At 42.4% G+C, this 15294-nt stretch overlaps 1 protein-coding gene across 1 annotated transcript in view; it reads right to left on the minus strand.

The window, feature by feature from the left end:
* FANCD2 (FA complementation group D2) overlaps positions 1-14091 on the minus strand; it is a 33477-nt gene extending 19386 nt beyond the window's left edge. Inside the window, exons 1-19 of the mRNA XM_066558376.1 lie at positions 14025-14091; positions 13731-13865; positions 13067-13134; positions 12269-12372; positions 11692-11755; positions 10864-10916; positions 10660-10738; positions 9855-9979; positions 8524-8611; positions 7483-7587; positions 6717-6817; positions 6117-6225; positions 5527-5562; positions 4964-5107; positions 4562-4696; positions 4139-4270; positions 2901-3008; positions 933-1042; positions 357-417 (exon numbers count right to left, since the gene is read on the minus strand). Coding sequence (XP_066414473.1) covers positions 357-417; positions 933-1042; positions 2901-3008; positions 4139-4270; positions 4562-4696; positions 4964-5107; positions 5527-5562; positions 6117-6225; positions 6717-6817; positions 7483-7587; positions 8524-8611; positions 9855-9979; positions 10660-10738; positions 10864-10916; positions 11692-11755; positions 12269-12372; positions 13067-13134; positions 13731-13865; positions 14025-14091 — 1824 coding nt within the window. The remainder of the gene's footprint in view (positions 1-356; positions 418-932; positions 1043-2900; positions 3009-4138; positions 4271-4561; positions 4697-4963; positions 5108-5526; positions 5563-6116; positions 6226-6716; positions 6818-7482; positions 7588-8523; positions 8612-9854; positions 9980-10659; positions 10739-10863; positions 10917-11691; positions 11756-12268; positions 12373-13066; positions 13135-13730; positions 13866-14024) is intronic.
* Between the last annotated feature and the right edge of the window lie 1203 nt (positions 14092-15294).

Genomic DNA, 15294 nt, shown 5'->3' on the forward strand with positions numbered 1-15294 from the left:
AAAGGCACAGCTACCAAAGCTGGGAGGATGGCCATGGTCACCCTTGGCTCACTGAAGCAGATTGTCCTGCTTCTTTCCTTTGGATTTGAAATAACAGCTGGACAGAAGACTTTCACTAAATGGCTGCAGTGCTGCTTGTTCTGGTGTAGCAGAGGCAACACCAGCAGGCACTTTTGTTTCTCCAAAACCACTTTTAAGAGACTCTTGGCTCTGCAGTCAATGTACAAGAACCCCAGGCTCAGGAAAGCCAACCCCCAGACCCACATAGTACTTCAGCTAAGATTGCATTTCCAGTCACCCCTCCTTGCTGACCATAACATCCCTGTGTCCCACACTGCCCTGGTTTTGGTACTCACCTGCTCATCACGCTCACTGTTCAGCTCTGGTCTCTCCAGTGAAGCAGCATCTCCTTCACTCCTGGAAGCAATTGATAAACTTGCTGTTGTGGCACAGGACTCAAAGACAGCAAAACCCATCACACACACAAGGTTCTCTCTCCATAAATCAGAGAATTACATATTAAAAAGATTTCTTTGGAATACATTAGGAAAACACCTGGTGCTGTTTCTCTTCTCTTTTAGACTTCCTTGGACTCAAACACAGAGCACCTCAGGTTATTCAGCCTAGAGTCAGAAGCTGATCTGTAGTCAGTCCACCAAAGTTCGGTTTTTTTCCAAGCAACAGGTCGTGCAGTGTGGTCAAGGGATCCACAAATAGGCATTAACAAGGAATTTGGGATGCCTTTGAGACCAGCAGCATGTGAGCAGCACTGCACAGGCTGAAATACCAAACACCACAGTATGCAAAGGAGAGTTTTAAGTTCCTGGATTTGCCCAAGACGTACATGAATTCAAAGGCAAAGCCCTCCTGTCTTTGTTTCACTCCAGGCCTGAAAGCCATGTCAAATTCATCATTTCTACATTTTCTCTCACCTTTTTAATGCCACACTGCCTATCATGGAAACAGCACCAATAATCCCCATTTGTTTGTGGTTGGGAACTGTGCTGGAGAGCCATTTCCTGATCACCATGTGCATATCATCCTGAAAAGAGACACAGACCATGTCACCACGGAGCTACTTGTGTGCATCACTCACAGTTTATTGGTATCTTCACTTAATGTCATCTCCAAGGGCTACAGAGGGATGGTGTACTGGGATTTTTGCTTAAGGAATGCACATTCTGACATTTCATTTATTATGAAAATGCTGGCCCCACCTCCAAGTAAGGTTGTAAGCAGCATTAAAAGTGATTTGGTTTGACTTTGCTCTAACTACTACACAGAACATGTAGTTGGTCCAGGTTTCAACTATAATTAATAGAAGAGTATGTTAAAAAACAGCAGATGGTCTTGGAGCCTGTCACACCCAAAGAACAGCTGCAGAGCTGTACTTCAAAACACTGTCACCTTCAGGAGCCTGAGGGATGGAGCAGTTTGTGGTGAAGGTCCAAAGACAATCTGTGCAGTGCAAGGAAAAATTCCTAATCTACCTGCAGAGATCCTCATGTCTAAGAGGCAACAGCTTAGAAGAACACTTAGAGAAGGCAAAGAGGAAGTTGGCTTTCAGGATACTGATTTCTTTGGTGACCTACCCCTGGAGTCTTCAGTATCAGTGAGGATAAGAGTCAAACTGCCAACCTTGGATCTCCACAGTTACAAACTCTAAGTTCAAACTAAATTCTAGGCACTCCTCCCCTTCTATTCACAACTTCTGAGGGTGACAGGCAGAACATCCCAATGGCAGGTCCTGCTGGGCTGCAAAGTCACACTGTGTGTTGCCAAGGCAATTTTCACAAGTCACATGTAAGACTCAGGGTGGGAGGTGGGGAAATCATTGAGGAAACCAGGTCAGAAAGGAGCTAAACCTGCCATACAACTGTGAATTTTGGCATTGAAGAGCTCCAATTAACAGGGTGAGGGGGAAGGATAAAATGGCTACAGACATGCTGTTTTACATGCCACCAACCAATCAGAAGGAGAAGAAGAGCAGTTTTCCTTTACAGACTCAAGTTAGCATGTGCAAACACACCTACAACTACAAACTACACAAGGACTCAAAGAAAGACAAATAGTCCTAATTTCTAGAGCTGAACTTTATGAATGGAAGATTTTTAAACCCTGATGTCTCTGTTGTGGAATAAATATCTTTGAATTATTTCTTTATCTGCTATGCTCAAGGATTCAGAAATCCAGACAAAGGTACCACCACTGATATGCTGCAGCTCAGTCACACAAGGTATCCTGTGCAAGATCAAAGTGGATTTAGACAGACCAGGTTTGACAGCTTCTCCTGTTTAAACCAGAGGCACAAGAGGTGTGGAATCTATCACTTCACATAGTCTGCTCTGTGCAGCTCAATTCTTCTAACAAGAGAGTCTTTATTGTTTCTGGTGCGCAGAATTTAAGTGGCTGAATCAATACAAACATCTCAGGGAGGAAGGTGAACTGTGCTTTCTGAAGGTTTCCAAGTGATGGAAAAACAGCTGTGCAAGGAGGCTGCTGAATTTACACTTTTGCAAGCCCTCAAGGCTCAGCTAGACAGAGCAACAATCAACATGACACCATGCTGGTGACAGTCCCACTTTGACTGGGAGGTTTGGTTAGGGACTACCATCAGTACTCTTCCAACAACATGTCTAACAACTCTGCCTTTCTCAAATGTGCAAGAGAAGGGGACCTTTCTGGGAAAGATGAGAGGCACAGACACTGAGATAAGCCCTTGATTCAGGGTGGAAAGTCTGGAGCCACAAGCTGGTTTGCAGACACTTGGGGAGAAGAGAATTTTAAGCTCAAGGCTATCCTGACATCAATCCCTGTTCATAGATGATGCCAGTATTTAATTAACCTAGCAGAAGAACCAAGGCACAGACTGAACAACTTTCTGTTGTGTCTCTGCTCACCTGAATGTAGCTCCCTTCTTGCTTCTGGCTGAATGCTAAAGTGCTGAGGATGTAGAAAAGCTTCCGGATCTGGCAGGGATTCAGTTTCTGTGTAGAGTCTAAAATGGTCTGTAAGAGAAGCCACAAACCAGCTCAGAATGTCAAGAATCCCTTTCTATATTCTCAAAACCACAATAATTGTCAACCTCAGGGAAGATAATTAACTTTACCTTTTTTGTACATGCATGAAAAAGCTACATTCAAATTAACCAAACATAAATGCCAGATTATTGCTCTGGCCTTAATTATGGGATTTCATTTTATCAGAGACTGAAAGGGAAGAATAATTTGGCTACCATAAGCATATTGAGAGTGCTCAGGACAAGTGACAGATGTCTATTTTCTATCAAAGGTTTGGTCACGGGATTCAAAGTATTTGACAAGCAAGTAATTAAGCAAGTAATTTTCATTTAACAATCAACCAACTAAACACCAAAAAGTATACACCTTTCCCACAATGTATAATTAAATCACCAGGAGCACCAAAATATCAGAGAGGTGTGGGAATACCCACACCCACCTTCTTTAAGGGCTCTTAAATACAAGCTGTCCTTAAGCTACAAGCCACCACAGATGGGGGAGTGTTCAAGGAAAGTACTGTCACATGCTTGCCTTGCTGTTTAGCTCTTCCCTCAATCACCACTTTTACTACTTTTGGAAACGGGTCTGACCCTGCTTATGATTCTTAGAATTCAGTAGTCCATTTTTTTTCTCCCCACAGAGTACTTTCTTCTTTTAAATTTTAGGATATGTCTTTTTCCATCTCTGCAAGCAATTTTGTCTTAGGATTCAAATACTGGCTGAAGTACTGTCAGTTTTTCAGTAGACACAATGTGCAGTCCACAAAGGGAGCAGGTTTTTACCAAGTTTTGAAATAGCTCATTTAAATAAAGACAAAATTTCCATTGTAGGCACCATTCCATGCCTGTAATTTAAGCATTGTCCAGCTAAAGGGAATTATCTATCTCAATTTCCCCTGTTAAAAAAATCATACAGTCCTATCTTAGAGCTCACACTTTGACAGCAGTTACCTTTTACTTCTGACCACTACCTTTCTCCAGGTAGAAAAGCTTTACAGGTACAAGTTTTTCCAATCCCTCTGTTTTGGAGAAGTACTGGCCTATTCTGGATCTGAGGCAAAGTGGTGTAAGGGCCCCAAAATCTAGTACAATCTAGTACAAAGCCAGAAAAGCAGATACCTTCACAAAGGTGGCATAGCGCATCAGCAGGGATGTGTGCAGCACCACCAAATCCGTTAGCACATCCAGAGAAATGTCCAGCTCTGTCTCACTTCCACTGCACACATGAGTCACCAAAGCACTCACAACCTCCTAAGGAAAAAGCCACCAAAAGAACCACAGTGAAATATCAACAGAAAAATGTCTGCCTTGCTCTGCTCATATGAACTATGCTGATCAAGTACAGATAGTAACAGCAATCTTTGTGCTTGAAGTCACTTCCTACCAGTCTTGCTGTGACTGTCCCCCATCTTCTTCTTGGTCTACTGTTTGGCACAGACCTCCTCCCAAAGGCTTCAAACTGCCTGAAACCCTGTCCCCTAAAGGATCATGACATACAAAGTGCAAACCTAAATAAAACAGCTGCCATCCATCACACTGTACCTGCTGGCAGTAGGAGTCGAAGGCTGCAAAAGCTTGTTTGTACATGCAGCTGCCAAAGGAGACCACAGCTGGGTGTGCTGAGTGCAGAAATGTCTGAGCAAGGGCTAGGATTGAAGGGAAGAAGTCTTTGATAACCTGAAATACAGATACCATGAAAGAGGAGATTACTGATGCTTGTTTTCAACACATCCAATGCTGAAGAAAGTTCGACTCCAAAAAAACACATGACAGTTACAACAGAGGACATGTGCCTTGGGACACTGATCTGGACTAAAAATTATAAAGGAGAAGTACATGAACATTACTGCAAAGGTGTAAATAATGCAGCATAGGGCTAAATCATCATCTGACAAGATCTTTGAGAGATAAAAGAGAGAGTCCTAGAGCAGGATCAGCACTGACCATTGAATGGTTTTGGAAGGCGTTCTGCATCAGCTGTTCGGGCATGCAGCCCAATCGGATTTTGCTCCTCAAAACTTTCTCAGCTTGCTTCCTGTTCCTGGTGTTTGTAGAATGGATTAGCAGCAAAACTATCAGATCCAGAACCTTTTAGAGAAAATAACCACCACTCATTATGCTGAAATATTTTAAACAGTTCAGATAACTCCAAGTCAAGACTTGAAGTCTAAACTGAGAAGAAAAGAAGAGCTCAGAATGTCCCAAGAGTCACAACTTAAATAAAACTTTATGAGTACAACAGTACAGAATTAAAGCAGGATTAACTCTGAATTAACTCTGTCCCTTAACAGAAGGGACAGGGATGAACCTGAAGGAAGGGATGAACCAAGAGTTGCAAAGAAAATGGATGTTTGTTATACTTGGAACAAGTCCAATACCAAGAGAACCATCCATGAAACATGACCGACAAGTTTCTGATCTAAATACAAAAATCTCTTAATCTACAACCATGAAGAAAGCCCTGGAGAAACCAAGAGAAGAGGGCACTTACAGAGCAGAACTATTACCTTATGGTCAGACACAGATGTGCTGTTCTCAATAGCCTGAGAGGAAAAAAACCAAGCAAGCTGTTAAGCTACAGTAAAACACTATATTCCAAAACCAAATCAAAAAAGGTAGACACCAAAAGTCTGTGACACCTTGCTCACAGATTTTTCTCCTCTACAGCAGGATACCCATCAAAGTCAGCAAACTGGATCTTGCCAACAACAGAGAATCCAGGAGGTATTCAAAAAAATAGCTGAAAACTGAGTTTGAACAAGGATATTCTCAAGTAACATGAGGCTTGAGAAAGGTACTGAGGTATTGAGTAATGAGGAAAGAAACAGCCTCATGGTTTACAAGAAAATGCAATTTAAAATTAAATTTAGCCTAATACCAGCTGATACTGATTTCCAGCAGGACATTTTCAAACACCTTAAGGCCTCACATAGCTCAGTCTCAATACACTTTTCCTCTCTTGTAGAATAAAATCTGTATCAGTAAAATGAAGGGCTAACATCTGCCTTTTAATACCACATTAGATTACAAGAAAAGCTCAGGCTCAATCAAGGAGCCCAAATAAATAAGGAAACAAGGACTGAATCAGATATATTACCTTAATCCATGCTTCAGAGACATCTTTCTGAAATCGCACAGCTAACTTGATGACATCAAAAAGTAGCTTCACACAGTTCTGGCTGGTGGTTACTTGGCTCAGGGAAGAACTGCAAATCATCAGAAAAGAGGAGACTCAGTCCCTGCAAATACTGTCACAGAAGGAGCAAGGCAGCCCAGCAGTCACAGCAGTTACTTAAAGCAGTCATTGTCCAGAGGGAATGCTCTGGCAAGGATAGGGAGTTTCCCAAGAGGGTGGAAACAGAGGTCACAGAATCAATGGAACACATACTGGAGGGAACTTAAACCAGATAAACTGGTAGCAACATTATTATAAATGAAGTTGCTTATCCCCATGCAGACATGGAGGCAGATGGCTCAAAAGGACCTACATCCATGGCAGGGGAAGCTGGCAGGGCAAGGAGTGACAACTGTATTGCATTAGTACCAAGTTGGAAGGAATAAAGATGTCTGTGCCTTTCCACAGGATAAATTAGGCTCATGTTTGTAGTCAATTGTGCCAGAGAGACCAGAAGAGGAACAGTTTAAGTTCTCTTGTCTCATCCTACCCTTGGAGAATCAAGTAAACTTGTTTAAGGACCTGGCCTGGACTTGGCTTTTAATCTTCTTCTGGGAGCTGTGAATCTGCAGGGGCAGAACACACGAAGACAGATCTAAGCTCTTCCGAAGATCAGAAATCACCTGTAAAGCACAAATCCATGCACAAATCACTGTGACAAATGAGGGAAGAACAGAAAAAGCTGAGGAAAATAAAAGTTTCCCATAATAACCCTAAAATTACAAATCAAAACTCATATATTTGTAAAGATTCACAAGTATTTAATCATGCCCAAATTTAATTTTTTAACTTAGAAAACGAACCAGCAAAACTTGTCTCTTCACCTGTATGTCATACAAAACAAATTTTTTAAGACCTACTCTGTGAAATTCCCACCTATATCTGCTTTACATTGCTGTGAACTGTTTTTATCCTGTTTAGCAGCTGAGCAAGATACATGACAGCCTCAGGAATTCTGGGGCATGCAAGTTTACCAATATGACTGCTGTTCAAATGCAGTGTACCAGCACAGACTGGCTGCCATGTCATAGGCACACTTTTTTACAGGGGTCTCCCTTAAAGGTTTGGGCAGATCACAAATCTCATTTGGCTTAGGCTGAGGCTTCCTCAACATATGAAACAAAGTGTGTTTGATGGCTCAGCAAGGTTTGGCTTTGATCCCTGAAAATATTAAAATTTTACTTGAAAACATTAAAAACATACAGCTCTGTGTGTGAAGGAACTTCCCTCTGTTGAAACACACACTGGTGTGGAAAACACATATTTCATTATGAGAAAGATACTGTACCTCTACTGCATCTGCTGCCTTGACATTTTGGAGGATGAATTTTACTACTACAGGCAAATCTTCCAGTTTTACAGAAGGCACAATGGTCATGGCAGACTGTCTCACCTGAGGAGAGAGCAGCACTCCATCAGCTGGAAGACAACACTTCACAGAAACACAGTTATGCTAGTGGGAAGGAATCCTTGGAGACTACAGTCCAACCTTCTGCTCAGAGCAGGAATATTGTCAGTACTAGATCAGATTCACCTTGGCTTTGTTGAGTCTTGAAGGATGGGAAACCTCCAATCTCTGCCACCTCTTTGATAATTTATGTCAATGCTGCAGACCTTAACTTGTTTTTCCAAATGTCCAACCTAAAGCTCTTGTTGTGGCCACTGTCCCTTATCACTCTTCAACAGGAAGAGCTTGGCTCCACCATTTTGTAACTGGCTTTAGCATGGAGGATGTGCAGCCTGCTATGCAGCCTGCTATGCAGCACCAGCCTTTTGGGACTATGTAAAACACTATGCACTCAAATGAACTTATTTTATTTTATTCATAAGAAGCCCAACTCCAAAAAGTGCAGCAATGCAACATATCCAAAAGGCACAAGGCACATCATCATCTCTTCTCCTTTATCAGCACTCTGCAGAGAAAATCTATTTAATTATTTAATCACCAGTGTGTCTTTCCTTAGAATATAACAGTCTAGTCTGGTCACTGTACTTAAAAAAGATGAAATATTGACAATAAGGTTTAAGACAGGCAGTAAAAAATTACTGCAGCAGGACAAAGTGATTCTGCACTTGCTAAAACAGCTGTGATTGAAATTCCTGGCTGTTACAGCAGGAATTCAGAAACTTCTCTCTGCTCTTTGCTGAACCCCTCATACATGTTTAAAAACCAGCTTTAGCTTCTGACCTCTTTCCAACTTCAGGAGCTCAGGACTTTTGAAAGCCTGCGGGAGTCAGATTTAGCCAAATACTGGGAATGAAGAGTTCCAGCTCTCGTGTTGCTGAGCAGGGGCTGGGGTGTGCTGAAGTGCTCAGTAAAAGCTCTCACCTCAGCCACAAGTTCTGCATCAAGATCCAGACGAGAAAGGGCATCCAGGACTGGTACTGTCAGCCGTCTGCCCTGCTTCAGCAGGCAGCTGATACACAGGGAAAAGAAAACAAAGGGTCCTCTTAACAAAACCAAGAATGTATCTTTAGTGTATTGTATGATTCCAGTAGTTTTTGTGGCCACTGCAAAAAAAATCTCTGAAGCTGACAACAACATATGCCACTGGGATTATGGAAAATTTGTTCAAACTTTCTCTAGTAAGAAGTTGTACTTAAATTTTGTTAGTTGAAAAACAGCTTATCTGCAGCATCCTGGTAACTCTGTCTGTGCTCCCTAACTCATTAGAAGTAATGAGTTGTTTTCTGCATCAGAAATAGGTAGAGGCTATGGAGAATATACAAACAAGTATGCCCTGCTGATACTATTTGGATCTCAGCTTTCAAAATACACAAACAGTGAAAAGAGAAGTCTGAGGAGTTTGATTAGCATAAGAAAAATGTGTGAAGATTTTTTATCTAGAAGCTGAAGAAATAAACAGAGAATGAAAACAAAGTCACAATTTGAGAGGGTACAAGGAACAGGATGCACTGCTTGCAGTAATAATCTGCAACAGTGATCACAGGTTTGAAAAGGTAATTAACTCCAGCAGAAATGTAAGTGATCTGTGCAATAACAAGAATTAAAAACACTTAGACTACTCAAATTATTGTGTAAAATGAATACCTTATTTAAAAAGACAGATGTAAGGACTAGCCTATGGCAGTGCTCTCTGGGAGGGTAACTCTTGGCATTAGGTTCCCCAGATCAGTAAATATGCTTGAGAAAAGTACATAAAATAGCCAGAAAGTTCTGTTTCATGCACACAATTACTGTGTTGTGGGCCTGGGGTTTTCTTTATTAATAAAAACCATGTTGATCCTTACCACAGCAGAATCCAAGACAAATCAGAAGTTGTCAGTAGTAATATCCAAGTGACTGATCATAGACTATCCAGCAGAAGTAGTGAGTACTTAACTGGATGCTACCTGTGCTGTCTCCAGGTAGTTAAGAGTTTAATAATAATTTAGATAAAAGCAGTTTTGGAGCATTGTCTAAATGCAATGTCTCTTTCTGGATTGCCTGTGCTCTCTTTAGGAGCATAACAGTACAAATGGAATGTCCTAAGACAGTGCTGGGTGTCCCCAGATGCTGTAGTTAACAGGAACACAGTGCTGTCCTAATACTTCAGTCAGCCCCAGAGCAACCTGCATTAATGCATCTTGTCCTTTTCTGCTAAGTGCAAGGGGGAAAAAACAAAACAAAACAAACCCTCCCAACCAAATCATCCATACCTGAGCTCTCTGGCAACCTCACTTTGCTGGGAATCCTCCAGGATCTCAGGCAAACTGGTGATAATATCGTGCTGGATTGGTACCGGAGAGACACTGACCATCTGCATTAACTTCCTGACCAGATCCTGCAGACAACAGGAGCACTGGTGAAATGCACAAATCTCTCAGCACAACAATATTATGCATCTAAGGTCCCTCAGTGGAACACCTGCCTGAGTTTGTGCCAACTGTCCCTTAACTCATTGTCCTGCTGACATCATGAAGCAGAGCATAGATTTTTGTGGAAAAAGGATATTTTACAGCTAGGATATAATGATCTCGGTGAGCAGAGGAAACTGGGAAACACAACAAACTTCCCAGTGTTTAGTACTTCAGTAGAGAGTAACCCACAGAGAACAACTGACTTAGGGAAAGAAGGAAAAAAATCACCAGAACAGGAACAGAGAATTCATCCCCACACACTTGCAAGTATCCAGTACCTTGTTAAAATTAAACAAGAGGGAACTGTAACTTCCTGCCAACAACAGCTTTAAAATGGGGTCATCTGTGTGAATTCACATGCACAGATATAAATTTATGTAAAAGAAGACTTAGAGCAAGGAAATAAGAAAAATAGTAAAAGATGTTCAGATGTCACTCAAGGCAAACATAACAAAACAGAAAAAATTAAATCTCTCCTTCTGCATGTAAACACAAGAACAACACCAGTTCTCATCAGCACAATAATTCAATCTAATCCCACCTGAGAGGCATTCCAAAAGCTGTTTGGAAAAAGCATCTGTGTGATTGCACCTCTGGCACCCACCTGGCTGTCAAGGAGCCTGTCAAGCCACTTAAACTGATTGATGATGAGCCGGGGGAAATTTGTTCCAAAGGTGCCCACACTGGAACAGCAGAAAAGGATACACAGCTTAGTCACACCTACAGAATCCAGAGCTCTGCTGCTGGGCAGCAGGATTGTCCAAAAGAAATTCCATTTCAAGGCAGAGAGAAGCCAGTTTATACTCACATGTCAAAAAAGAATTCAGGGATCTTTTCCAACAACAGTGTTATGACAGCAGGCTAAAAGAAAGGAAAAAAACAATGTTAAAAAACAATGTTAGGGTGATTTACTGGTTGCGCTGTGGTACTGCCACCAAAACTGACCTTTCAGAAAAGATTAAATACACACAGAGAATAAAATGCTTGAAAGGCTCAATAAAGTATTGCCTGTATAAGAAATCTCTTGCCTAATGCCAGAAACGAGGCACACAGCCTAAGAAGTGAAATCACTTTTCAGAGGGTGGTATAAACTACCCACATAACCCAACAGAATATGGCCATATGGGCAGGAGGTACAATTCATTCTCTGGGCCAATGAACCTCTCTTTCTCAGACCCTGAGCTGCTCTTCACCACTCAGAAAACTAAAGCATCAATTTTAGATAAGTTTGAAAACAGTGGCCAGCTCTAGCACTTAAAGATTCTCCACAGTGGAAGTGGTTATATCTCATCAGAATTTCCTATGCTTGACCTGAGCCATCATCTCTCATTCTGCCCCTGTTCACCTTTGAGGAAAGTCTGGCTCTGTGCTCCCTACACCTTGCAACCATTTGAAGACCATGAAATTTCCCTAAATCTTCTTTTAAAACTGAACAAACCCAGTTCCCTCTGTCTCTGCTTGTCTGCCATGTGTCTCACCTCCTAAGCATCTTAGTGTCCCTGCAACAACAAACTGGACACTATTCCAGATGCAGCCTCACCTGCCTCGAAACCGGTTCTATTAATCCTTTACTTAAGTAAGGAAAATGTTCCCTACAATCAAAACCATTGTAAAGAGCAAGCTAAGGTTCCCATACCTGTAAAATCTTAATCCCAAGAAGCAGTTTAATGAGGCTTTCACAATATGAGTGCACCAGATTCCTGCAAGATGAAAGATTCCATCACTGTTGTGTCAAAAACATGCTGGGAGAACAGGCTGTAACTCTTCCCATTACTGTTTTCTTTTAAAAACTACATACAATGACTTAAGGTAGCACATGGTAATCACAGACACATAAAAAGATTTACAACTGCACTTTAGCTCTGCACCAGCTCACTTTCTACAGGACTAGAAATATGAAAGTCTGTGGTGAGGCTGTATCTCCTGAGGGAAAAAAAATCTCAAAAAGGAATTGACCTTCACCACCCCTGGCAATTTTTTTTTCATAGTATTTGGTTTTTGCCATAAAATGCCATGGAATCCAATATGTGCAGACAGTAAATTCTGTGACTTGACACTCTAAACTCCCTGCAATTAAACAGCAGTGGACTACACCAGCCATGCTGCCTTGGTGTGCACCAGCTGGAGCCTTTAGCTGCACCCTGGTCAATGTCCCAGCACATCACTAGAGACTGGCTCTGACTGAAGGGGAAGGCAAAACACATTTTCTCTACCTCGACCCCTCAGTCCGTACAGGAGTGCAGGGCAAGAGGCAGTTCTTGAACTGGTTCCTGTCCTTGATGTGAGACTCCAGGCCACTGATGAACTGCTTCACTACCTGCAAAGCAGAGAGAAGTTGTTATCCACCCTGAAGGGACACCTCAGTCAACTGCTGTCCTTTAGGATGCATTTTGCAAGCAGATGATGAGAACCAGGAAGAGCTAACCAGGGAACTGCAGCCAGAAACTGTGATGGAAGGAATGCTGGATAATAAATGATTGCAAGTCTAGGCCATTTCCAGAAGATTGCTCTGCAAAGTAACTCTAAAGCAAGTGTCTCACATTTTACTTTGATTTAAGAAGACTTTGCCTTTCTTCCTGTTCTGCTGAGATAATGTGACGAGGGCTACACCCAAAAAACATTTGCAGTCAAGTCATTTGCCTCAGGACTTTCACCCTGGACTTGCTGTCTGGGGAGGAGCACCACATCATGGCAGTGTTAATGCTGCCAGCTCCCACCCAACACAAAACCAAACCCAGCTTCCATCAGTAAGCTATGCAAGTGATTTGTCTGCTGTAAGAGTCTTTGTCTATTGAATAATATTGCAAATGAAAATTACTTTGACAGTCAGAAAAACTGTAGGACTAAAAGGCTGGAACAGCAACACTAAGAGAACTGGAAAATCTGAACCATAGAAATCCAAGATAAGCTGCTGTGTGGCACACTTTTGTATGAGACTAGCAGGGACAGGCAGATGCATTTGCATATTTTCCTACTCAGCTTTAAAGGTGGCTTCTGCCAAAGTTACTTACAGCTGGGTAAGTAGGGTGTTTCTCCAGGGCCAGGCAGAGCTTCTTCTGGAAAGCTATTTGATCAACAGCTAAGGAGACAGTTTAGAAAGGAAATAAAGAATGAGACACAGACTGTCCATACACCATCATAACAGCTACACCAAGTACAAGCTCTCAAGCCCATCCACCAACATTCTGCATTTGCTCTATTGAGAAGTCCAGTTGGCAAAAGCCTGAGTGGAATCAGCACTTGTGTTTTCTCAAGTCAGGGCTGAGAGTAGCATTGAAGGCACTGAATACAGGGCTCCCTGAAGGCATTGCCTGAAATGAAAGGCAACAATGCCACGTTTGCTTCCCCATTTCAGAGCTCCTGCCTCTGTAATTCAATACTGTAATCACAGATGCAGTCTAATATTTTTCTATATACCTCCAATAATCTTTCAGAAGTCTTTAGACTAAACAGGTATACACCCAAAGAGGTGGAATGATGAGTTTAGGTGACGCACTGAATTAAGCAGGAACAGGAGGTATATACCAAATAAGAGGCCAAATGAGGGTTTGCTTGAATTTTGAAACAAGCTGGCTCAAGCACTTTTGTGCTGCAAATAAAACACATCATTACCTTGTACTATCCATCCTTGCAGGTTTTGATTTGAATCAGAAACAGCAAATGTTGAACTCATACCTATTTCATTCTGTCCCTCCCCAGCTTTCAGCACAATTCCTGATGTCCTGAGGAGCTCTTCAAAGACTCCCTCATTCTCCAATCCACAGAAGGCAGAGGCATTTTCCTTATCAGAACTCCGTGACTTCTTAGTTTCTGAGAAAACAAGATATGCTGCATCAAATATATACAAAATCAGCAGTGTCATTAACAATCAGCGTTATCAGAACTGCCATTTTGGCCTTGCCCCTGCTTGGGAGCTGTTGCTTCTATTAATGGGTCTCCATCCCACTAAGAAGATACCCAAGCACCTACTTGGCAAGTCTGTCTTGCAGCTCTCTTCAGAAGCATCAACTTTGGACAATTTCCTTTTTGAAACCATGGTAACAAAACCTTTGTTGTTGCCTAAAAAAATGCAAGAAAAAGACAAATGTTTTATTCATCTCTTTTTTAAGCAGATCTAGAATGTATTAGTGAATAGCAAAAGGGAACGTGACAGAAATTGAGAGTGCTCAAAGAAAGACAGATTGCCTGGGTAACCAATATCACACCACATTTTTCTGCTGTGCAGGTTGTCACATTTAAATAGCACAATACATCACTTTTTCTAAAATTCAGTTCCTCAGAAAATAAGGCTTGGTCTTTTATTCAGACACCAGGCAAATGAAATGGCAAATTAAAAGCGAGCAACTATGAGGACTCAGTGCATCCACTGAGCTAAACTCAACACCCTCTCCACATGCCTGGACAAAGCAACAAAGGATTCACAGATGGGTGTTCATGAGCCCAAACTCATTAAGTGATCCTGTTCATGTCCCTAATCACAAATCATAGCCAGTGAGCTCTGTCAGCACAAACCTCCATCTCACCATCCTCTTTTGGGGGGGGTGGCAAAGATTAAAAAGAAAAATAAACTCAACTCACCTTTAAAACTTAAAGGTTATGAAAAAAAGATGTGTGTGCATCTCATGCTAAATTTCAACTGCTTGGCAGAGGCTGGTAAAATGAGTTATTTAAAATATCAGCATGGAAGTGGAACAGCTAAAAAACAAAAGTGCAATGAGCCTTTCACAACTGTTTCAGATGTATAAATATCTGAAAGATGGGTGCCAAGGAGATGGTGCCCAACTCTCTTCAGTGGGGCCCAGTGACCGGATAAGGAGCAATGGCCAAAACTAAAACATGAGACATTTCACTTTGACATGAGCAAAATCTTCTTTAGGTTGTGGATGGCAGAGCACTGGAACAGCTGCCCGGGGAAGGCATGCCCAGGCATGCCCAGGGAAGGACTGTCCCTCCCTGCAGACAGTCCCACCCACCCGGACCCGCTCCTGCGTCACCTGCCCTGGGTGACCCTGCCCTGGCAGGGGCTGCACTGGGTGATCCCCAGAGCCCCCTTCCAGCCCCACCGCTGCTGGGATTCTGTTCTGGGTGCGAGGCGGAGCCTGACAGCCCAGCCAGGGCCAGCCTGGCCGCTCTCCATCGCACCTACTGCCGAAGGTGGGCAGTGTCCCAGGCGGCCGTTCCACCCCCTCAGCTCAGCTCAGCCCGTCTCACCTGAGCCCACCTCACCTGAGCCGAGCCG

Source organism: Molothrus aeneus, chromosome 12 (genome assembly GCF_037042795.1).
Source record: "Molothrus aeneus isolate 106 chromosome 12, BPBGC_Maene_1.0, whole genome shotgun sequence".
In the NCBI taxonomy this organism is placed as follows: Eukaryota; Metazoa; Chordata; class Aves; order Passeriformes; family Icteridae; genus Molothrus; species Molothrus aeneus.